The 26,644-nt window shown below is 37.8% G+C and overlaps 1 protein-coding gene across 2 annotated transcripts in view; it reads right to left on the reverse strand.

The window, feature by feature from the left end:
* Positions 1-24,676, reverse strand: part of LOC149796189 (uncharacterized) — a 57,697-nt gene extending 33,021 nt beyond the window's left edge. Inside the window, exons 1-5 of one of the 2 annotated variants that reach the window (XM_089966134.1) lie at positions 24,580-24,676; positions 12,093-12,258; positions 6,202-6,444; positions 4,831-5,002; positions 334-2,056 (exon numbers count right to left, since the gene is read on the reverse strand). In XM_089966134.1, the coding sequence (XP_089822260.1) occupies positions 334-2,056; positions 4,831-5,002; positions 6,202-6,444; positions 12,093-12,258 (2,304 nt within the window). In that variant the 5' untranslated portion in view covers positions 24,580-24,676. Of the gene's footprint in view, positions 1-333; positions 2,057-4,830; positions 5,003-6,201; positions 6,445-12,092; positions 12,259-24,511; positions 24,531-24,579 lie in introns of those variants that run through there. The other variant, XM_089966135.1, reaches the window with a different exon arrangement.
* Positions 24,677-26,644: the final 1,968 nt, after the last annotated feature.

Below are 26,644 nucleotides of genomic sequence, written 5' to 3' on the forward strand. Positions count from 1 at the left end.
AGTCAAAAGGGAGAGGTAGTGTTACAGCAACTCGCGACTGCTAAATTCTTGTCATCGTTCAATCAAATTATACACAAATTTAAATTAGGCAGAAACAATAAGAAAACAAAAGTTTGCCTAAATAAATACATTTTGAACTTACCTCGTGAATCTTGAGATGTCTCGGAGTTGTAGGTCAGTTTATACGTGGGTCATGAACTTTTTAGTGTTTATACCTGTTCAGTTTGGGAGTTGGCTTATATGCGAGTATACATGGTATGTAATATCAAGTGTTTCCTGATACATTCTTAATACTTTGGTATGACCAACACACAGTATCATTCTTATTATTACCTTTGTCCTTGTCCTGTCTTTGCTCTTCTCTTTTTCTTGGCCATCAGCTTTATTTTCATGCTGTTCACTTGGTTCTACTTTTATCTTCTCTCTGACCACTTGAATTTTCTCCTGTGTGGGTGAAGACATGGATCCTGTGGGTGGTGGAGCAATCAAACTCTGCCCACACGGAAGATCTGGAAGCTTTGGTTGAGTTTCTAATATCTTGACAGGTACACCATGTGATTGTGGCAGCAGTTCCCCCTCCTCAGGACTGTCTGGGAAATCATACACTGACAGCTCTTCACTCCTCTGCTTCTCCAGGCTAGCTTTACTGGGATCTTCAACAGCAGCCCCTGGACTCCCTCTACCCCAGGGACTTCCCCTACCCCTGGGACTACCACTACACCCAGGACTGCCCCTCCCCCTCCCTTTACTCCTTCCTCGTCCCCTCTTTCTACCATGTTTTGATGGGGAAAGAGAAGGAGATGACAGTGTTGGGGACATAACAGTTGAAGTTGCAGGTGATAGGAGTGGTTCACTTTCTGAGGCTACTCTGGCTTCATTTTCTGAACCAAACCCATGAATTACAGCATCAATAGAGGCTGTAATAGAGTCTGGTGCACAAGCTACAGGTGTTAAGGGCTCTTTTTCTTTCTTTATCTTATCATTAGTTGAGACAGTAATAGGAGCATATGTAGTAACCCGATCTTCCACCTCTTGAGTGTTTTTATTTTTCATGGTAACCTGCCACTCGCCTGCCTCTGGGGTTTTTCCAGAATCTGAATGCTTCACTAAACTCTGAAAAATCACTGAACCTATGGTGTCATCAATTGCTGCTAACCTAGCTTTAACTCTCTCTTCGGAGTCTTTGAGTTTTCCCTTCACATTTTCAGCAATAACAAGTCGTGGCTCTGAAGGAGAGTCTTCAAGCTCATCAGGGAAGTTTTCTTTATCTTTACCTTTTTCCTTCTCCTTAACTTTTTCTTTTTCCCTGCTTCTTTTGTCCTTAATTTTTTCTTTTATGAAATAAATATTTTTTTGACCTTCAATTTTTCTCATGTCTCTTTCAAATGTCCCTAGCTCTTCAGTTCCACCGACATCCATTTTGTTAAGGGTCTTCATTGATAAATCAATGGGTGAATTTTGAATTGAGCTGATGTCTACATTATCTGATACAGGCTCTTTGTCAGTTTGTACATCTGCTCTTTGTTTATCTTGTTCTGCAATTTTTTTATCTTTAGACAGCAGAAGATCTTTGAGGCTTACTTCCTTCCTTTCTTCCTTCCTTATTACAGTCACTTTGGCACTTTTAGCTGGAGATTTGGCTCGTCCACTTTTAGGCAATTTATGAACCTTTACTGTTTTCAAAGATTCCAGAGATTTCTTATTCAAATTCTTTTTCCCTGAGGATTTACTTTTACTGTTTTTATCTCTTTTATCTTTGTGCACAATTACACAGGTTACTGAATTATTAGTTTTGTCCTTCCCAGATTTTTCCTGAGGAATCATTTTCTCTTTGTCATCAGGGATTTTGTCAAAGTCTAACTTGATGATTCTCACTGAGGATTTGGGTGCTGAAGATTCTTGTTTAAGATCCTTATGCCCTGGAGGAGGTGTTTTTGCATCGGGCAACTTCCCTTCTCTTGTAGGGGTTAAAATTCCATTATGTGTCATTGTTACACTCCTCATTTCATATTGTGAGTGACCAGCAATAGTTGGAAGATCTGGGTGATACGTAATTCTAAAAAGAAAAAAAGTTTATGTAAGATCTGAAGCAATTATTTTCCAGTAGAAGAGTATTCACAAATAAAAAAGAAGTTATCAGAAAATTTATAAAATATTTTAACAGCAGCATGAGACCAAAATAGAAATAAGAATGCCTACATGGTTCATGATAGTCTAAAAGCCAAATGTAACAACTATTGGCCAGGTAATAATCCAGTCTGAAAAACTTTTCATCTCTTGCTATGTTGCTATAAAAGCAAAAACAGTTGCAAGAGAAGCCTCTAAAACGTTGGTAGTCACATCATAACAAATATTTCTCCTAAGCTGCATCAAACAGGTAGAGGAGTATTAGAGGAGATATAAAAAAAATATGCTATTCGCCTAATTGCTATTAAAGTCACACAGTTGCCAGGAATGCCATACAAATATTTTGGTAGAACATTTCCAAACAGATAAATCATAACTGGTTTTATTAACAATGTCAAAATGAATGTTTTCACTTTGCTAATATAAAAGCCGAACAAAATGGAGGCTATCAAAACTCATTTTAAATATAAAGCCAGTGCCTTATGACTAATTAAAACTGACCTGTACTTCGTGGAGATGTCAACAAAAGGCTAAGACTGTAAATGTACTTTTATCTGAATCAATATCATCTATACTTGTGACATTGGTGCCAAGGTCAATGCGGTCTAAGGGTATGCTGTAGAATAAATCATCATCGCTGATGAGGCTCTCAAAATATGAACTGAATCCATCCAAAGGCATAAAAAGCATAAAACAATGAAGACTTAATTAGAAAACTTTAAAATAAATCATTTCACTGTGACTTTGACTCAAAGGTAAAATAGGTAAGCAAACTTGAAGAATGGTTTGCATAATTGTTGATCACAAGCACAAATAATGTTTTTTTAAATCTGGGGAATATATGCAAATGAGAAACTTAAAATCTTCAAACAAACCCTTAAAAAGGTGGTCTGAGAGGTTTATCTGGCTAACATCCACCTAGTAAAGAGTAGCTGGTTAAGTAATCTGGATGAATTAATGCCTTCTTTCCAATTACTTTTGATTTATGATTAAATTCTGTCTGATTGTTTTCTATTACTAATAACCACCATACCTGATGGCCAAGTCAAAGTAATCTGGATGAATTAATGCCTTCTTTCCAATTACTTTTGATTTATGATTAAATTCTGTCTGATTGTTTTCTATTACTAATAACCACCATACCTGATGGCCAAGTCAAAGTAATCTGGATGAATTAATGCCTTCTTTCCAATTACTTTTGATTTATGATTAAATTCTGTCTGATTGTTTTCTATTATTAATAACCACCATACCTGATGGCCAAGTCAAAGTAATCTGGATGAATTAATGCCTTCTTTCCAATTACTTTTGATTTATGATTAAATTCTGTCTGATTGTTTTCTATTACTAATAACCACCATACCTGATGGCCAAGTCAAAGTAATCTGGATGAATTAATGCCTTCTTTCCAATTACTTTTGATTTATGATTAAATTCTGTCTGATTGTTTTCTATTACTAATAACCACCATACCTGATGGCCAAGTCAGCATCATGTATAAACTTTAAAGGACTTTATGCAGGACATTTCCTTGTAAATTAGGTTAAACTGTCTTTTACAGATTTTAAAGAAAAAGTAGTTTCAAGCTTTTTGTATTCTTACAATCATGGGCAGTATTTAGCATCATTTATCAAAATCTGAAAGGCTTTCATGCCTTGATGCTAAATGTTGCAGATAGTCAAACTGTCATCACCGCTTTTTAAAACTGCTGTTCAGAAGTTTTTCATTTGTTAGTAATGACAGTCCTGTTAGATGCTATTCATTCCTATTGATAGGTTCAGCAAGTCAACTTTTGTAGGAGTGATTTCCATTATCAGCCTTGATATCAAGTGAAGATTCAAACACCACTGACAATTTCCTCTTGAACACAAAGGTAAATTTCTTAAGAAAAAAACTGTGAGCTTTTTGATGTTTAATTTTTTTATATAAAGTAAGTGGCTATATTTGATGGTCAATAGGTATCATTTATCATGTCTGGCAATTTATGGCACATAAACACACGCAGGCTATTTAGTATCAAGGAAATTGGTGTAAAATCCCTTGCCCAAGGTCATATTACAGAAACCAACCCAGACTGGTCTGATGATTCTAATCCATATCTCTCTGGTCTTGAGTCCAACATGCTAACTATTGTACCAACACAGTTCCTTTGCCATCAGTTGTAAAAACTTGAAAGACCTTAATGCCAGAATGCTTTCTGTCACATGTGGTCAAACAATGGTAGATATTTTTATGACTGATGGACATTATTTGTAAAAGTTACCAAGGCATTGATGCAAGAAGCTTTTGACGAAAAAAGTATGGTTATAAACCGTCAAGTGGTATTTAAAATGAAGATGAAAATAACAACTGTCAATGGATGCAAGATGCCTGTAGGGCCCTAGGATAAGCTTACTTGGCATTAAGGCCAGGTGGGCTAAAAGGCTAATTCTTCACTTGGTATCAGATTCTGAATAACTATAAACACCTCTACAACGGTCATAGGTAGACAATGATTATGTTGGGTGCAAGGTTAGTTACAAACCCATCCACCACAGAAATTTAATCTGAGGTATGCATGGAGGGTTTAGATGCACAACTGCAATGGGTAAAGAGACATGTCATGAGCTGTATTTTGTAAAATTTGAAAACACTGACTGGGTAATACTATATAATTCAGACATTCCAAAAGACAGAACAAGGGTTCAGTGTATGTTACTTTACCTCTGCCTTTTGAAATGCATGCCATCTGATGGACTAGGAAGGGGTCTCTTTTCCCCAGGGACTGAACTGACATCAGATGTTGATGTTCCAAATTCCTGTGTGTTCCTTTCAGGAGTCGGCAGGGCTGTGGCTGTTGAAGCCTCACCTGTTACCATGGACTCCTCCAACTCATCTACAACACATTTCATATTTAAGTCTTAATTCACAGAATTCTATCTAGACCATCTAGAATGGATACTGTATATCATATTCTGCCTGGTGATTTAGAAAAGCCTTTTCTATTTTCAATAACAAGAGACTTATTTGAAAGCAGACCGACACCATCTGTATAAAACTGAAAGTAATTCATGTCATGATGCTATTAAATTTGGTCAAAATATGTTTAGTGCTTTTATAAAAAGTAAACTGAAAGCCCTTCAATTTTATCAGATACTGCTGATTTGTGTTTGTGAGAATATTGTTTAAGGTTATGAACATTTTTAGTAACAAAGCTTACATTTCATAGTGTCCCAGCATTATTTTGTATAAATATGAATGGCCTTCAAGAAAGAATGATTTCTGTCAAATTAGATAAAATCCAGTGAAGTGGTTTTCTGAAAAGAATGTATTTAAAGGTCATTCTGCTTTTAGTAATGGTGACAATATATGATACATCAACACCATTTGAATGAATATAAAGGATCTTCAAGCTTGGATACTTAAACTTGGTCAAATTCTATTCACAATATCTGTGAAGAAGTTGTTTAATGTTTTTTATTTTTTAGTAATGGCAGCCATAATAAATGATAGAACAGCATCATTTTGAACAAATCTGAAGGTCATGATTCAGAATGTTCCCCGTAAAATCATATGCAAATTGGTTCAGTTGATTTTGAGGACATGCTGTAAAAAAACAAACATTAAACAGACGATTGAATATATACAGGTTAGGCGTGGTAAAAATTGCAAGCACATTTTTGTTTTCAAACTTTTTAAACCATAAAAGCTTGCCCCAAAAATGTGATAACATAGAAATCTAAACCAAAATGTAAAATAAAATATAGGATATTTTCTTAAAATAATTTTACATTTTATTTTCCAAATATGCAGCTTAACTTGTTTTCTTTTGATCATTTTTGCACATGAAAAACTTACGTCTGTATGCAAAGTTTTCATTCTCAAGAGCCATAACTCTATCCATAATGAAAAAATAATAAGTTCCTAGTAAATAATACATTTATAAAAAAAATACCATCATGACTATGTACTGAATGAAAAAATCATCAGATCTTTATATTATTATCTGAGAGAATTGTAAAATATTCTATATATTCTATCCTCCAGAGCTGATACCTGGACAATGAGTGCACTTGAACATATCACCTTCCTTACCTTCTGCTTCTGGGTACAAAAGTGGCAAGTAGTCTGGAATATGTTCCTCTCTCTGCTGTAATTCTCTGCTGTGTGGCTTTGGGATCTGCAGGTTGTTTTCCTTGGGAGCTGGATAAGCAAGTACTTCATGAGCAAATGGAGCTGAGTCAATATGGCTGATGTATTCCTCAAGTTCACTTATCTCTATCCCAAGGTGTCGGAAGGTTAGGGCCAAATCCTCCAGCTGTGGGTCACTTGTGCCAACTGGAAAAAAGTTATGGTTCTTAAAGTTCTATTAAGCTAAAGCCATTACCAATGGTGGTACACAGATGGCCATGCTCATTATAACGTGCTCTGCAGGGTCTTGTAAGGATATGAACCTGTGCTGAAACCAAAGTTAGTAAAAGATGGGGATTCAGGGGCCATCACTCTTCTAAATGATAATGTGGAATGCTTGACTTCCAACTCCTTAAAGGTCTCATAACTCCAGCAAAATCTAATGTAAAAAACATAAGCTTAATCAAAAAGGGACACTGCTTTGTCCAAAATGAAGCAGATAAAGCAAAAATCATAAAAACACATGTGAGTCTGTAAAACATTTTCACATCATATTGCAGCAGAATATGTTGAATGGTTTTTAAGCAATGACAGTTACAAGCAACATCATATGTAAATATATGAACTTAATTAACATGGACCAAAACTATGTCCAAAATGGAGTAGATATGACAAAACATGTAAAAAGATGAAGATCTAGATCTAAGAGGCAATGTTCTTACCAAATTCCAGCATTACATGCTGAATGTTTTTTGTGCTATGCTGGTTACATCCAATATCCCATGTGAAAAATAAATATCAAGTTAATTGTTAAGAACCATAACGTTGGCAGTTGATGAGACAAGACCCATAAAATGCACAGCTACGTTTAAGAGACTGCACATACCAAACTACCTCAGGATAGGCTGAATTATTCCTAAGCTATGGTGGTCTCAAGGATCTGCTGTAACTGAGATTTCAAACTGACATAAAAGGGCAATAAATCTGTCAAATTGGACCTGAAATGACACAACATTTAAAAAGCACACCTACAATTGTTGTTGTTGTTGTAGTAGGGTTTAATGCCATTTTTCAGCACACGATAGGCTATACATGGCGGCCAGTATTAATGGTGGAGGAAGAACCCAGGCAAACCCAGGAAAGAACCACCAACCCACAAGAAGCTACTGGCAAGCTTTCTCACATACCCACATTAGCTGAATCTGAGACTCCAACCCACGCAGACAGAGGTGAGATGGCAGTGATCCGTAACGGACGACGCTTTAGACCACTCGGGGCCCCCACACCTACAAATAATTCACTAACTAAATGACATCCATTTATATCCAAGGGTCACAAAGCTTTGGTGGTCACAAGAAATATAAATGGACATCACAGTGACAGACAGAAAAAGGAGATCAATTAATGATCCTGCATCATGAGGAATAACCAATTCCCCTCCCCAATGTTGGTAGACTACTTGGTATCTAGTTAAAAGCTATATCAACAATCATCCAATTTCCAATGAAGACCTAAAAGTAAAGAAGAGAACAAAATGAAATTTGAGTTTCTTTTCTACTCAGATAAAAAAGTTACAGAAAATAATAAAAGTTTTTCAGGAACTGGAAAGATATTTTCAGCAACAACTTTTTATACTTTCTCAATTCTAATGGATAAAGCATCAATTTAAACTGAAAGCTATTTATGACTTTTGACTGCACGGAAACTTTTGAACAAAGTGGAAATGCATGAGCTGCAATCGATTGAATTTTTCTTGTCTTGCATATTTATGAATGGAACTTTCCTAAAGGAATGTTACTCGCAGGCATGAAAATTACCGTCTTCAGTCCAGCATAAAGTGTGTTTACAAATGGAATGTGACTTAAAAAATTTGAACCTAATACTTGAGTCTGAAGAAAGCCAGAATGAATATCATATTCATGTACCGGTGTTACAATGTTTTATAAGTTTACCCTAAAAGTGAACTTGAATAAATCTAAACATTATTGTTTTACTGAGTACATTACCAGCACATTTCAAAAGACCACTTAAATCAGGATATATCTGCTGGGTGTAAAAAAAAAACAACTTCTGCCTCGGGTCCAGGGGCTACCAGAATTGGCAACTGTACTATGACATATTGCACACTACTTCAGAATATAACTACATGTAGAAAAATACAATATATACTGAACATGTGACAAATGTTGCTTGGAGACCTTGTAACACATAACAAAGCATAGAATTAGTGATAACAACATTGTCAAAGTGGCCACTGTAGGGGCCATAATGGAGGACAGACTGGTACCATTTTCATTTATGACCAATTAGGCATCATAGGAAGTCCTTCAGTGAAAACACCATGCTGATATGACCATTCATTCATGAAAAGTAGTGACAAGAGTTTCAAGCTGGTCACTGTGGTGGCCATATTGGATATCTGAGTGACACCATTTTCATGAATGAGTAGTAATAACAATATGTTCAAGATGGCTGTTGTAGCAGGAATATTGGAACTCTGATAGGCAACATTTTAATTCAGGACCATATTTTGATGCAAGTCTTTAAGTGAAAACCAAATTTTTAAGTAAATTATGTTTGATGTTTATGACAGCCTTTATTTCTAGGATGCTGATGTATAGAGGCCATTCCCTTGGCTCCCATGTGCCGCTGATGGTAGTGAAGGCTGGCAACTGGTGGGCACCCCAACCATGCACACCGGCATTGGTACATACCATTACTTCTGCTTGGGGTTCCTCCAGTGGGATTCCTATGGATGCCAACCTGGATTGCACCAATGATGCAGGAATCACTGAATCTCAGGTATGATCATAAGATTTTGATCTTGGGGAGTTGAAAATGGGTGTCATTTCACTTGCAATGTCAGCATAAAAAAGATGGGTGTGTGTGACTTGGATTTTTAACGTAGCTTTAACAATTTTTCAGTCATAGCACTACAGCATCTGCAGTGTGGCAGATTATAGTAATGTCTAGCACTGGTGCATCATGCAACAGACATGTAGCATGAGAACCCACCCAGTCAAATTAACCTGACACCAGGCTGACCAGTCCTAACACTAACCTCTTAATACTGAGCGAAAAGTGATGCAGCTGTTAGTACTATTTTTGTAAGTCTTTGGTATGACTTGGCTGGGGGTTGAACCTATGACCTCCCGCATCCGAAGCAGACATTCTAACCACTAAAAAAGATGGCAGAGTGGAACCAAGTCTGCTGCTGCACTCAACAAACAAAAAAGCTGAGAAAAAAAAACTCTTGCTGAAATCCAAGACCTGTTGGAAACCAACTCGACAAGTCTGATGATTCTGATTATGCAAACAAGTTGCACCTGATTCCAGTTGGTTAAAAATTCCATAACCAGATAGTCAAAATTCTGGGATGGACATAGGTGTTACTTTTCTCAGTTCACTCTATAGCTTCAATGACCTAAAAGAGAGAGGACATCATTCCTGCCTTGGGGTAAAATAGAACTTAGCACATTTCTGGAGGATGTTGTCCAGGTATGCTGCCATCAATGTAGATGACGTTGAATGGAACAGGTTGACAATGCAATCCATAATCTTGGATAAAGCCCAAGAACTGACGCTGAAACCCAAGGGAGAACTTTGAACTTATAAACTGTGTCGTGGTAAGCAAAACAGAGAAAAATGTTCCTGACATGGAGTGGATAGGGATGTGAAAATATGCTTCAGTCAGACTGAGATTGATGGCATATTCATCTCCTTGAAAGGAGAGGCAGACTGAACTCACCATCTCCTTCTTGAATTTTAGAGGTTCAATGAATTGGTTGAGGTGACTCAATTCAATGTTGGGTTTCAACTCACTTTTTGTTTCCTGAAAAGGAAACAGACTTGAACAAAACCATGGGTACAGTGGTCTCTGCACAAGCTCCACCGCCTTTCTTTTTATGGGTGACCATATCTCTTGTTGTTGAAAGGCAGTCTTCTCCTAATCTGACAAGTGCGTCTGTGAAGAGGGGAGGGGAGGGGCAGTTGATGATGAACAAAACCCGAAACCCCTCCAAATGACCTATAAAACAAACACACACCATTCTGAGGAAATAAGGAAATCCAGTGAGCTCTAAATCTGGTTTCTTACTACCTCTATAAGACTGATTCCTTGTGATCAATATTTATGCACATGTGACATGTGACTGAGAAGATCCTCTGTCCTGAGGCCATTTCACATCCCTTCACACTGGCAAGGGCTGAGTGGTTCCAAACACCCATGTTGGTTAAGCCGTAAGGTGGAGGAGCTGCCTGCACCTCCAAACTTCTCTTTTCATCCTCCAAACGGTGACCCGAACAGGGTTGTCCGGAAAGTAAGGGTATGACAAATTCACCATGTGGTTAGGAGGAGTAGTGATAACAAACTTGTGCTAAGGGATGGGCAGAAAACAGACCATTCCATAAGCTCTTCTGGTCTATCACGAGTATTGCTAAAAATAAACACAGAATACCATAACAGTTACAGTTCTATCACGGATCACTACTATCTCACCTCTGTCTGCGTGGGTTCGAGTCTCGGGTTCGGCCAATGTGGGTTCATGAGAAAACTTGCCAGTAGCTTCTGGTGGGTTGGTGGTTCTTTCCGGGGTTTACCCGGTTTCTTCCTCCAACATTTATACTGGCTGCCATGTATAGCCTCTCCTGTGCTGAAAAATGGCATTACACCCTACAACAACAACCACAGTTCTATTAGTGTATGACAGGTTTACAATGAATCCAAAAAGACAAAAAGGTTTCGGATACTAATATATGAGAGTCAATGAAGATTATCTATGCAATCCAAAATTGTTTACACATACTATATTGGTCAGAAAGTTGAGTTTTTACATTTCCAACAGTTTTATTGTGTTATATAATATACAGTGCTTCATTAAAAATAAACAAAAATGTATCCTGTGACTTTGACTTTTGATGCCTGGATCTATTATTTCCATGTGGTGAATATGCCTATCAATGAAGTCTTATAGCTAAGAACAGGCAAGACTATTACTTGTTAACATATAAAACCTACCCAACCATTCCCCCCTTGCTTAAGCTCATAAATTTAACAAAACAGACAATACTCTATCACTTGTTAACATACAACAACCACCCAACCATTCCCCCCTTGCTTAAACTCATACATTTAACAATTTATTGCAAGGTTTTCCTGAAGCTATAAAAATGCAAGTGATCTTGTGCAGCACAAAGAAGTGACCATGTTCATTCTCAAATCACAACTGCAGTGTCTTGAGAGGCAAAATAAAAAAAGTTAAAACCAGATCACTACTTGAACCATGAACCAATAAGCACTGAATATTTGATGTCCCATAGGACAACAGAATGTCACATGTCCCATAGACTACATAATCTCAGATGTCCCATAGGACTAAAGAATATCAGATTTCCCAGAGGATGACAGAATATCAGATGTCCCATAGGACTACAGAATCTCAGATGACCCACAGGACTATATAATATCACATGTCCTAAAGAATGACAGAATATGTGATGTCCCAGGGGACTACAGAATATCAGATGTCCCTTAGAACTACAGAATATCAGATGGACCAGAGGACTACTTACCAGTCTCACTGGTGTTTGACTACATAATAGCAGCTGCAATGAAATCATGTCAGAGCATTCAGGTCTGATGTCCATGTCACTTATTATTGTTACTGTATCAAATCTGCAAACTATATTCACAACATTTTTTATCTTATTTTCTTGAACGCTCTTGAATGTTATTAAAATCCAAATTTCTTCATAACATCTTAAGAACAAAATGTGATATAATGCTACATGTTATGCTCTCAAGTAAGTGGGGAGTATTTATGCCCTGGTTACAGGATTGTTTGCTGGAGACTTACACTGTTCAGCATATCTGTGAGTTACACGTGCCACTTGAAGCAGGTACCTCTCTAGGACATCTGTCAGGAGCTCCAGGGGTGTGGCATGTATAGAGTTCCAACCAAGCTGTTGGCAAATCTGAGCAACTGCCACTCTCAGCAAACTCCAACTGTAATTTTGTGCCATCTAAAAAGATATACAAAATATATATGTATAGGATTCATAGCATATGACATTTCTTTCAACTTAAGAAAAGTCAATGCTTGTGCTAATTTATGTTCATATTCATGTTTTACACAAGATGACAAGATGAGAATCAATTTTTAAGAGTACTGGCTCAGATGCTTTCACTGAAAATACAGTGATCCAACTAAGAATATTTTTACATACATTTTGGCATGAGGAACATCTTATATGACAAAAGCAATTTATTCAACTGCTGCTGTACTATTGGGAGCAAAATGACATTCACTGCAACCAAAAGGACATACTGGCATTCTCAGTGATGAAACAATTAATGTTATTTTGTTTAAAAGTTGAAAACAGACAAAATCAAATTAATAATACATGTAGCCAACATTTTAGTGATCTGGAAAGAGATAATTTTCGGAGAGCCCTTTAAAAACAAAAGGAGGTAGGATCTGTGGAGAAAGCACTAAGGTAAGACAGTGGGGATGAGAGTGCACCTTTTTCTATCCAGTTTGAGCACCAAACTAGCTAGAGCTTGATGGATTCTTAAAGTCCACGACCAATTAAATCATTGGGATTTGATTCAATAATTGTCAAATCTTATTGCTGTACAATACACACACGTACAGATAAAATTCAGTAAATGTACAAAAAGAAAATTAATTATTGTTATAATAAGTTTTCGTTTACTAGTAACCCTTCCAAGATATAACAGTGTATGTACCATGTTTATAAATTATAATTTATTTGGTTTAGAAGAATTAATGAGAAAGTGTTTTCAATGATGACAAGAATATCCAACTGTAAGAATTGTATCTTGAAATCTTTGTGGAACTATGATATTCATTTTATTTCACAGACACAATGTAACAATATACTCTATAAATATCTTACAAAATTTTGTTCTAACAATTGCAGACACATATACTGTAGTTGTATATGTGTCTCCATATTTGTAGATTAGACACCTATGATCATTTATGTTTAAAATACATTCAGACGTATGTAAACTTGTCTACATATGTTAATACAAATACAAATTCTGTTCATAAGGCACACCACGAATTAACAGCTAATCTTTTAAATCAATCTCTTCTGCATAAATTATATACTTGTTGAAACAATAGACAAAGATTCTAAAATATAAAGAATTTGCAAAACAATAACACCATTCTTAATTAATTACATGTCATCCAAACCTGAGTGAATATTGGTAGTTATTACTATTTATCTACTACTTATCTATGTCTATTCTAGATTTACAACAAAAACAGCAGCAACCTTGGTATTTGGCTCAATCTGGACTGTGTCTTCAGATGTTATTCACTGACTAATTCAATAAAATACAAAGCTGTTTGAGGCAACGTCTACTAGCATTTTGCATCAATCAAACACTGAGAATAAATCCTGAATACACTGTACAAAAAAATTCTGCAGCAGCAAATTTAAACCATGTGCTAAACATATTGAAAACAATGTTCATGATTTTATTCCACTTAATAATGCATTGGACGAATAAAAGGCAAACTCCAAGAGTAGTTGAAAATTGAGAACCCTTAGCAGATGATATTCAAAAGAAAATCTCTAAGTTTTTTTCTCTCCAAAACTAAACTTCACTCTCCTAGTAACCTAATATTTTTCCTACAAGAAAGTGCTGTATCTGTGTGGATCATAGGTCACCCACTAGAAACCAAATTTGTAAGTAAATTATGTTTCTCACAGAAAACTTGCCCAATCACATTACCTTAGAAATATTAGCCTGCTACTGCTACCTTGCAAATCTAGCCCTACTAAACAACGAAAATCATCTTTTCTTGTCTATCACATACACACACACACACACACACACACATATTCACACCTTCACACACATAAAGGGCAATAACTCTTGCCCATTACCTCCCCATGCCACCACCAGGCATCACTAGTTTCTAAGTGAGCAAGATACTAACAAGGATGCACACATGGCTGGGTGGTTGTGAGGGTTTTTAAGTAATGCGCTTGAGTAAGTTATGAGAAACATGATTAACTTAAAAATTTGCTTTCTTCTTTGAATACATTCCTCAATCACATTATGTTATGAGAACAAGTAATAGGAGGAGGGGATGCTGAGTATCCGACTTCTACTTCAGGCTTCTTTCTAGGAAATGATGGTTGGCTCCCCATGGGAATGATAAAAACGTTCTCCTAATTACAGAAGCAACACACCCTGGGGTCACCTGACCTGTGACCCTTACATATGGTTAAGAAGATGAATGCTGAAATCTTCTCACCTACAAAATCTGCAAATCCAGCAAAGCTAACAGATTGTGTTGATTGATCTAGTTGGGTCTGGTGGCCATCTCTGCTGCTGCCGTTGGACAAACCAGATGTAAGGTTTTCCTTGTGATGCTAACTCTTTGAGAAAAACTCAAGAAGGTTGACTCTGCATACCAACCAACAACTTCTATTACATCTTGAATCAAAACATGTTCGAATGCATGGCTCACAGAAATGGCTTGAAGCTTCTAAGACATAATCTTTGTGAGGTAACTTTGATTAGGTGAGATGTCAGAGTACACTGAGCATACAACCCACTTCTGCCATGAAGCAAAGGCTTGGGGGTAATATCCTGTGTTCCTTCTCTCACCAGAAGAAAGAGGCATTTTGTGCATGCTACAACTTATCCCTGTACATTTCAAGTAGTGCGTTAGAATGCAAAAAAGATCTAGCACGGCTGCTGTTCTTGACCTGACTACAAAAGACAGCAAGCAAGTGATGACTCTTTAATGCCTGATGGTCAGTAACCTATTGTTGACTACAAAGCCAGGTTGTGTAAAGAGAACCACCAAACCCTCCAATCTGAACTACATGTGGAAGCTAAAGCTATCAGTAAAAGTTTCTTGTATGATAGTAACTTTAGTGAACTGTAGGCCTGAGTCTCAAATTTAATCATAACACGCCATGTTAAAACCCAAGATTGGTGGGATTTCACTTGATTTAGGCCAAAATGGGCTAAAAGATACAATAGTTCTGTATTACGCCCAAAAACATATCTGCCATGATGCCAGAATGTGTCCAATTATCATGGAGTGGTAGCCTTTAATAGAGATTGGGGCCAATTATTTCTCCTCAAAGAGCCAAAGAAAAAAGTCGGCCAGTTGAGGGATGGAGACACTCAGAGGGACGATGTTATTGGTATGACATCAGTACCTGGAAATATGCTACTTTCCCTTCATAAGCCTTCGGCCCTGAGGGCCATCATGCTCTCAGGATTCTCTCTACAATCACAGGTTTAACTTGTCCATCTTGCAAGACTGTCCCGATAAGAGCCAAGCATGGAAATGAGGATGGTCCGGGCAGGAATGGAACAACCATTACTGGTTGCTTGAGAAGATTTGGGGTTAGTCGGAATCTTCCTGGGCAGATCTATCACTAAAGCAAGTAGATCAGTGACCCAAGACTTGTCCCATCTGAGAGGGGCAATCAAAATCATCATGCAATTCTGATCCTGTAACTTTTTGATTATTTTAGGTATCAGGATTGCAGGATGGTAGTTAAATTCCAAGCTTCTGGGTCTGGAACTGGAGACACGAAGGTGGGTAACTTGTGAATCCACCTTTTTGCAAAAGGTCAATCATCAGATACCTCAATGTGCACAAATACAAGTGAAGACCAACTCATAAAGAGACCTTCCCATGTGAAGGACTTGACCTCTCCTGGATAGAGTATCAGTCTAGACATTGAGTCTGCTGGGAATATCTCTGATTCATACACTGAAATGGAGATTGTAGCACCAATATAGAAACAGCCAAATCAGTACACACAGGTCTGGTGATCTGGTGCCTCCATGCTTAAGGAGATAGGTCACCACCACAGAGTTGTCAAACCTAATGAAGCCCATTTTGCCTAAGAGTCAATTTTTTCAGCAGTGAAAGAAGTTGATGACAGCCTTCATTTCAAGGTTTGCTGATGTATAGAGGAAATTCCCTGGACTCCCACACGCCACTGATGGTAGTGAAGTCCCAAAACAGGTGGGCACCCCAACATTGCGCATTGATGTTGGTACATACCATTATTTCCACTTGGGGCTTCTCCAGGAGGATTCCTATGGTCAGCCAACCTGGGCTGCACCACTGACACTGGAATGATTGAATATTGGGTGAAATCATGACTGTTTTATCGAGGGGTTTGCTAAGGGGCACCATTGACCTAGCAATGTTACTTCTAAGGGGTGCATAAAAAGAGGCCAAGCGGGATCAAGTCCACTGCGGCACTGAATAAACCAAGGAGTTGCAAAATTCTCTCGCTGAAATCTAAGTCGCACTGGAAATGGAATTGACAAGTTCAATGATTCTAATTATGTAAACACAATAAAGTTGTACTAGATTCTGGTTGGTTAAAAATTCTATGCCCAGATGTGACAAAATTCTGGGACTGGTGTGTGACTTTTCCCAGTTTACTAGAAAGCCTAGATGATCTAAAGGTGACAAATCATTCCTGCCTTGGGGTAGGATAGAACTTACCATGTGTTTCTGGAGAATGTTGTCCAGGTACACTGCCATCACTGGAGATGACATCAATCAGAACAGGATGACGATGCAATCCGTAATCTTGGTAAAAGCCCAAGGGCTGATGTTAAGGCTCAACAGAAGAACTCTGAACTGATAAACTGTGTCATGGGAAGCTTAAATTGGAATATTTCTTCAAGATACTGGGGGTATAGTGATGAGAAAATATGCATCAGTCAGATTGAGACTGATGGCATAGTTGTCCTGTCGAACAAAAAGGCAGATTGATCTCGCCATCTCTATGTTGAATTCTGTAGGTATAACTGATTGGTTGAGGTGATAAGTCGATAATGGGTCTCAACTTGCCGTTTGCCTTCTGAATAAGAAACAGCCTTGAATAAAGGCCCAAGGATTGTGGTCTTCACACAAACTCCACTTTCTTTTTTTTATTTTTGATGAGTGATGATTATCTCCTGTTGTAGAATGGCTATCTTCTCTCAGTCTGATGGTACATGCTTGAAGACACAAGAAGGAGAGGGGCGGCGAGTTGTTGATGAACAAAACTGGAAGCCAATCCAAAATGACATGGATCACACACACCTCCATTCTGAGGGAACAGGGAGATCCAGTAAGCTCAAACTTTGGTTTCTTACCACCTCCATATGATGGCTTCCAAGGGATCAATATCGGTGCACATGTGACTGAGAAGATCCCATGTCTAATCACCAAGTTACATCCCTTCACATTGGCAGGGGTTCAGTGTTTCCAAATGCCCATGTGGATTAGGTGACAAAGTGGAGGGGCAGTTCCTATACTGCCTGCCTCTGAACTTCCTCTATTCTTCCTCCAAAAGCAACGGTGACCCAGACAGGGTCACCAAGAAAGGGAGGGTATGACATGGGTTGCAGACATGTGAAATGGCCAAAGCCATCAAAGTATTAGCCAAAGGGTAGGGTAAGCAGCGCTGGTCAATGACCCTAGCAATCCTGGCCGTCGCCTCCCAAGCATTGATATTGCCGGGTGTCTCCATCTTGTCTGAAATGTGCCAATGAGGCCAAATCCAACAGTGAAGAAGGAGCAATAACATCCAGAACCAACTCTGACATATGTAGCACATTTTGTCTGAATTATAAAACAGACAAGCGGATATATGAATGGCTGCTATATTCTTTTCAAGTGCCTAGAGATCAATACTGAAGATGTCTGTTGCCTTAAGTCTAGCCAACTAGGGAAGGAGCCAATAGAACATTGTCTCTTTCTCATCGTTGATATATACCGATTCTTGAGCATTATAGTCCTGAGTAGCAATAGGGGGTTGAGGGCATTCTGAAGTAGCAAACAACCTATAAATGTCTCTGACGGCAGACTGAAAGCTAAAAATCAGTCCATTCCAAGCTTGGATTTGAGTATGATGTTAAGGATGGTTGACTTGAAAGAGTTTTCTTGCACTTACTGTATATGTTGAGGCCCAGACTAGGTTTAATTGCAGTGTTGGATAAAGCGTATCAGGTGGCATGAAGACTCAATTCCATCCATACGAAAACATCACAGCCTCTCCCTTGTGGACAAGCAGTGAATACATGGAAGTCCAGCACTGCCCGCTTGTTTTCCCGGTGAATGGACGACCTGGAAGCTGGCAGTATAGAAGACGGTCTGGCTATCAATGGTACTGGCCACTCCAAAGGCCTGGCTGGACACAGTTTTCTCTCTGAAATCTCCGTCATAGTAAGAGTATGTCACGGATGGTATGGTTAGACAGAAGAATCTGTCACTAAGATCCCTGTAAATCAAAGCTGGCTGGAGATATTTGTTGAAAAAATCGCTTCTTGGAATGACTGTATGGTCTGTGACAGATAGACAGTTGGCCACGGTGGTTTATTATGCACTGGATCCAATGGATCTGGTACAAACCCAAATGCTTCCAGATTTATAGGCCCAAAGACCATGCCTGGATATGCATGGGGACTTGCATAGACTGGACTGCCTAAAATTGGGGAACAAACAAGTTGGCTGCATTGTCTTCTCAAAAGGTCTTCCGTGTTAAGTGGTATAATGAGATGGATCCAATAAGAAACCCATGTGCCCTGACATACAGGCCTGAAGGCCATGCTCAGACAAGCAGGGGGACAAGCGCACACAGGACTGCCTAAAATTAGGGAACACTGCCCCAATAAGTCGGAATGCAAGCGACAAACTGGTTGGTGATGGCCAGATGGCCAGTAATGGTGCAGTGGTTTAAGGAGATGTTTCCAATGGATCCATTACAAACCACATGTGCCCTGACTTACAAACCTGAAGGCCATGCTCAGACATGCAGGAGTACTTACGCCCACAGGGCTGCCTAATATAGGGGAACTATCATCAACTACAAACTGCAAGTTGTGTTCCTTGACTTATTCCATCTTTCCTTCCCTTAAATGCCATGAGGACTATTGCTCTTTGAACATGCATTTCATAAACATTTCTCCTCAAACGACATTGGAGAAAACAGCACAGATTAGCAAATCAGTATGTGACTAACTAGCTAATACTGTAGCCAAGACTTGTAGTCATGAATTACACATGCTGCACATGGTGTCACATTAGAAATTTATAGACTATACTTTGAACTGACGCATTCATATAATTAGTTGAGCTTTCTATTGAAATGCAATTCAGCATGTAAATAACTCACTCAAAACAACTCTCTTACAAATGGAGCTAGCTAAAAAAATGTCAAAGTTGCACTAACTTGTAATGTCCATGCAGAGGTCAATGATAGTGTGGGTGATATAGTCTTAAAAAGGACTATGTCCCTAAAGGTAACAAAATCACTCAAATTGGCAGATTAAAATGATTAATCCACACAATAAATCCAAAAGGAATGTTGGATGATTCCAACAGAACACAACAATGGCTTGGATTGTCAGAGGATAAACTGTGCAATGTTACCAGTAGAGCAGTGAAGCTGAAAACTAGCAACACCCAGCAGTGGCAAGGAAGGTAATGGGCAAGAGTTATAACCATTTGTCTACATGAGATAGACAAGAAAAGACAATTTTCATCTTTTAGTAGGACTGGATTTGCAAGGCTAATATTCCTAACATAATGTAGTTGGGGAATGCATTCAAGGAAGAAACTGAGATAGGCAGCTGAGGTTTTAAGACAGAATTTGCCCATAATAATAATTGAGGGTGAAGTACAATTTCTTTTATCCTGCTTAATAAATGTGTCATCAGACTGTCTATCAACTAGAGGTGAGGCTTCAACATAAATGGGGTCTCCATAATAATGCCAGAGCCATAATAATATTAATAATAGTAATAATAATAATAATAATAATAATAATGAGGACTTTGTATAGTGCCTAATCTTTAGAAGCTCTAAGTGTTTTACAACAATATACAACACCCAAGTGAAGTGTGCAAATATAAATACAATATACACATATAATTGCCTTGAAGTCAGAAAAACTAACTGCACTCTTTGAACCAAAACACGATACAATAAACCTGTCTTGAGTGACCTCTGGTATGAATAACCACCTATCATTTACAACCACATTGGGTATGTATGGATCAATTTTATTAAATAAATGCAGTCACCAATGGCCACCTGCAAAATGCAACCAGTGAGCATGAGTTTCAGACTAAATATGTAAGTGGTTCAACACTGTTATAAACAACCAAATTGCACAATCAGCGATAAACACCAATATTTAATTCTTTGTAACTGAGACCACTTAGATGGATCTGCAGGCAAAGTGCAGATTGTTCTAAACAACACTGCTATATGTTGTTATATCACATGAAATTAGATAAACACACTGACCTTTTTAACTTAATTCTTTGTAAACATGATTGCTTAGCAGGGCTGGTTCTAAACAAAACAAATGTTGAATCTACTGGTTTTCTAAAACCTACAAATTACATCATATGCTTTAGACCTTTAATCAGTTTAAAGTACATGTCACCAACCACCACTGTAGTGCCAAATTCATGCAAATCCCCATTACTAACCATTCCTTCTTCAAAGGCTGCAGTCAAAGTTATACAGAATCAATTCATTAGTTTGTATTGTTTATTTATTGTAGGCAAAAACTGCACAATCATAATTTTTTTACCTACAATAAATTTTTCAGTCATATTGCTACAATGTCTGCAGTGTGGCAGTTTATAGTGATGTCTAGCACTGGGGCATCATGCCACCGACATATAGCACGATGTCCTATCCAGTTACATTATCCTGACACCAGGCTGACCAGTCCTAACACTAAACTCTTAATGCTGAGCACCTAGCTAGGCAATTGTTAGTACCAATTTTTAAAGTTTCTGGTATGATTCAGTCAGGGTTCAAACCAGTGACCTCCTGCATCTGAAGCAGATGCTCTAGACCAGTACGAGTGCCTTTAGCGGCGCCGTAAATGACACAAGCACCCTCATCAAAGCAAGCTGAAGATATTTGATCAAAGGAAGTTGGCAACAAACTTAAAACAAAGCAACGTTTCATTTTTTATAGTGATCAGAACATATTTATTGTGCTGTGAAAGTTTCCTATTTGCAACAAAAAAGGTAATGCTTATGATCACTACCAGTGGAGGTTTAAAACCCAAATTAAAGTTCCAATATTTTGAAACAATATATATCTGGTCATCAAGTTAAATGAAGATGGGACATCTCACAAGAATGTGAAACTTTTTAATTTGTTCACGTTTTCATTTCCCTATGAATAGCCTCATCCACTTGGTAGCCTCTGCATCATGGTTGTTGTCTCTGGCTGACCAAAATTTAGGCCAATTTAAGTACATGTATATGTGCATATAAACAACTATACAGCCACATGCTACTAGGATAATTAATATCAGAGTGAACTGTTTCGGGAAACGTGTTTGTTGACAATGGGATATCGATCAAATGAGGACTACCATTTTTTTAAATATACATTTCAGTTGTTTTCTAATGGGATTTGACTGATACATGAATTTTCTAACATATGATCTGATACTCTACATCATAGAATTTTCATATTCATGCATATTATTTAACATGGAGTGTACTACACAAATGTAAGTTGTCAATTTGCAAGTGTATTTCAGACTAGTTGTCTTCATTTAATCAAAATTTCCATTTTTTTAATCTGTGTAAATCCTAGTCATTGACGACAGGTCATGTCTTAAAAATTTCACTTGTATGCTAAATTTCAATTTATTTTCACCCCCCCCTTATTTATCTAAACATCCGCTTGTGTCAACAATATTACCTTGGTGCAGAGGATGTTGAGATAAACAGAGAGTACTGTATCAGAGATCTCAGAAACGCTTAATTACATATATTTGGACGCCAATTTTTTATCTGGGACGCAGAAAATCACTGAGGCGGGAGTCCTCCGTACGCATGTAATAGGTGTGCGGCAAAATTTAAAGACTTGCCAGTCCTGCTTCAGCCACCTGCTTTGTGGGAAAATGTGTTGATCAATTAGCTGTGCTGATATTTACAATGACAGAATTCAGTGACTGAAAGACCCCTTAATGTACATACATGTTGCCATTATAAGAGCACATAAAAAAGAACACACTGCAATAGCTGGGTGGCAACTTCAAAGGCTTTGACTGGCGGCCAGATGTGAAAATGTACTGATATTTACAGTGACTGAATTCAGAGCCAGAAAGACCCAGAGATGTACACGTGGTCATTTATAAAAGTACATCAAATAAACAACTTTAGCTTTCGTCATTGTGTTCATTTCCGAATGTATCGGAATAAGTAGTGCACAAGAATCAAGACATGTTGAGACTTAGACAAATTGCCATTCGTAAATTTGGATAAGTATTTTGGGGTTAAACGGCAAACTTACAAAGATTGTAACGAGATTAAGAAGAGTACTAAAGCTGCTAGAATTGATAGTTTGGATAGGACAGTAGCCAAGTGTAAGAAAGTGTGTGATGCCTAGCTAAGTGTTTGGAACAAGTCCTTACTTGGATTGACAAATATTCAGTATCACTCTGATGGACGAACAAGAGCTATTTAGGATGTACAATGACTGACGATACTTCTTTTTAAATGCCCCTTGCCTTAGCCTGGTTAGTTCTAGTGTTGTAGCGAAATATATTCATCAAGACATCAGTAGCTAGGCCTAGTTTTGAGATCAATTACACTGACAAACAAACTCTTGCCCATTCACAAGCATATGTTCTGATAGCTGCTTGACCATTAACCCTTTTCCAAGTAAGGTAGCAGCTATCAATTTCCTGCATGATATCCTTTGATGATAAAACATGCAAACATGTTTTAAGATCGGAATCGGTGATCTGGATATATATTAACTGCTTCTTCTACACTATTTCATCATAAAATTAGTTTGAAACTGTAAGTGAACCAGTAGGCCTAACGGGAAATAATGGTGAACTTCGCTAAGTCTGGGATGTACCAGTTTATTAGATTGTCTGTTTTCGTAAATCATCGGGCAAATATTTTCAGAAACATATACAGATCATTGAAAGCAAAGCCAAGGTTTTATTTTATTAAAGATTTAACTTTAAAATGCAACTTATGTAGGTCAGAAATATATGGGACAATGCTATGTTGTGGAATTCACGAGATGCGTTTTACAGTCTAAGATGTTTTCCGACCTGGCATGTATTTGCAAAAATACGGGGGAAAAAAAACAGCAAATCAGATACTATTTAACCCAGGGGTGGGCAAACTACGGCCCACGGGCCGCATACGGCCAACCAAGGGTTTTCATGCGCCCTAGGAACAAGTCATCATTCGCACTGACTCTGTTTATGTTACTCTGTTTATCAAATAAATGTGCTTCTTTTGAAGTTTAAGTTTTCAAATATTAACAACATATTAACAACTGAAAATTAATTAGATGTCATTTAGAAAAACCTTTTGTTTTTGCTATTTATAATATTAATTATTTTACTTAATGAACTATGCGGCCCGCGACAAGGTGTAAATTTGTGTATGCGGCACTTGCACTGGAAAGTTTGCCCACCTCTGATTTAACCATTGCCTAAAATTTCTACATGGATGCAGACAAATAAATAAACCAAAAATTTGCAATCCTGTCAATGGACTGTTGTAATGAAGCTATATTAAAGTGAGTGATTACATTACGAAAACCTCTTCATCTAAAAATAGATGCACTAACGTCTGTGTTGATTCTGTAGGAAAGAAGGAGCTGCAGCTTTTGATGGTGGGACTCCTATTTTTACCAAAATGGGAGTCCTAGGACTCCTAGTTTTAAAATCTTAGCGAGATCTCTGTGTATTATGAAAGTGGTAACATGTTTTGAAAATTGGCGACAAAATACTGAGGTTGGCGATTTTTGGGCGACAACTTTTTCAAGCCAGCGCCATCCCTTCCATGTAAACAGTCTTGGCATTTTATTCAAGCAACATACATTTAATGCACACACACATGTGTAGTAGTGGAGGATGTTATCACTACATGCCCTCTTTTTGTGACAGATTAAAATGTTTGTTAATTATTACAGTTACTGTTTGCTTCAAAGAATGCATATCCGCGAAAATAGATGCTGTTAGTAAATTGCGGAAAAACGATTAGACCCCCGACTGTGTCGTCTCTATGCTTGGTCCATCTCGCAATTTAATCGACACTATATAGGCCTATTTATGAAGAAACTCTCTCATTGTTACTGATCGAGGCGACATTCTTTCAACTAGCCACCTATAACGAAATCTGGAAGCTGTACATTTTCTGTACAGCACATTAGGAGTGCTGTAAAAGACCATTAATTTCCTTGCACCACAATACCTCATCAAGGATTCTGCTAAATCATTCTTTCATTTTTTTGCAAATGATTCGTCTACGAATATATTTACATTTTGCTAATGCAATAAACCTTGACACAAAGGACTCATATTTCTTCACATCCGCCATTGAACAGACCCACGTTTGTATCTTATATATAGTGACCTGAGGGTGTTTGTGACCGGAAGTCAATAACCGCTTAACCATGACGATAACATCTGTCCACATCCGCATGTATACGACAAGTTACAATCAATTTACATAAAGCGCTATCTCTGTATAAGTTATTTTACTGGTATAACATAAAAAGTATCTCATAATTCAACAGACAGGTACGACGATGCCAATGATATATCGCATCCACAGTATGACACTTTTTTTTAAAACCAGAGATAAACGTTTACTAAATATTATTAAAACGTTGACTAGACTATATTAAAACCATCGAATAGGCTAAATGATTACCAAATAGTTTTTTTTAAAATAAGAATCTCAACTTGTAACCATTAATGTGTGCTCGGGGGTGGTCTTCCAAAGAGAAGTCTGTATTCCGGCAGGAAATACACAAATGAGAATTTTCTTTTCAACTGTTGTGCCCTGAACAAATTTTAGACATAATGCAAATTGTGTGGTTTCAATTAGACTCCATTACCATAGCCGCAGTCATCATCGTTAAAATAATAATAATAATGTGTGTGTGTGTGTGTGTGTGTGTGTGTGTGTGATTAGGATTTTTAACGTAGCTTTAACAATTGTTCACTCATATCGCTACGATGTCTGCAGTGTGGCAGTTTATAGTGATGTCTAGCACTGGGGCATCATGCCGCAGACATGTAGCATGATGTCCCACCCAGTCACATTATCCTGACAACAGGCCGACCAGTCCTAACACTAATCTCTTAATGCTGAGCGCCTAGCGAGGCAGATGTGAGTACCATTTTTGTAAGTGTTCGGTATGACTCAGCCGGGGGATCGAACCCACGACCTCCCGCATCCGAGGCGGACGCTCTACCCACAAGGCCACCGGCGCGGAAATAATAATAATAATAATAATAGTTACGTGGCGGTTAAGTTGTCGTTATTACGAATATGGTCGACTACGACGGCGTTATTGCACAGATCGAATAAATAATAAAATAAAATAAGAAATTAATGAGTTGGATATTCAGAGACCCGAGCAGTGATATTAAAAAAAAACAACACAAATCCCCGAATGCAGAATATAACAATTCAATCAATTAAATCAACACAATTAAAATGAATACGACATTTGAATGCTGCGCTTTCTGTTATAAATAAAATACCAAATTTATAGAAACAAAATGGAATCAGCCGTTCTGTTTGTATTGATGACCGTAATATTTTCTCCTCTCTCGGCCTGTGTATGGGTACATCTACGGAGCTATTTCCCTTGTGCCTTTCGAGACTCGCTTGCTTCTGCGCAGCAGAAACTCTCTGTACTTTTCAGTTCCGTGTCCTTCAAACTTTCAAACACAGTTTATAACGGGAGAATAATTTCTACTGCCCCTGAGTCATGCCCACTGAAGATAGAATAATTCTTCTTTTCCGTCTTTAGTAAATAAACGGAATCCTGTACATTTTCACTTTATGACACGTCGTTCAAATTGCAAAGAAAATGGGTGTCGATCGTCTCCAGATTGTCACTTTGTCTCCATTTCATCATTTTCCCGCTACTTAAACCCAAATTCACCTTTTCTCTCCATCCATCCACCTGACCTTCATCCCAACTAAAAATAAATCACTTTCCAAACTTGGGATGTTAAATCCCTTCAGCCTAGTGATCAATACGGTACCTAGCCCATTTGTCAATTTAATTTGTTTGGTGTAACACTAACCGCGAACAAATGTGAGAAAATCTATAAAAAAAATCGTACTATTAAATAATAATGAGAACATTATAATTACCGTCAATATGTGTTATCATGAGAGGCTAGATATTACAGGGAGTGATATAAGAAACAAAAATGGTGCATGAAAATATGTCGCCATGTTTTGTTCTTCTGCCCTATGTTAAATAGTACCGGTATAAATGGTACATTATTCCTCTGCCCTGTGATAATTAGTATTAATAACATAATGGTACATTATAGATCTGCCCTGTATTAAATAGTATCA

Source organism: Sinohyriopsis cumingii, chromosome 7 (genome assembly GCF_028554795.1).
Source record: "Sinohyriopsis cumingii isolate HCF-2022 chromosome 7, ASM2855479v2, whole genome shotgun sequence".
NCBI lineage: Eukaryota > Metazoa > Mollusca > Bivalvia > Unionida > Unionidae > Sinohyriopsis > Sinohyriopsis cumingii.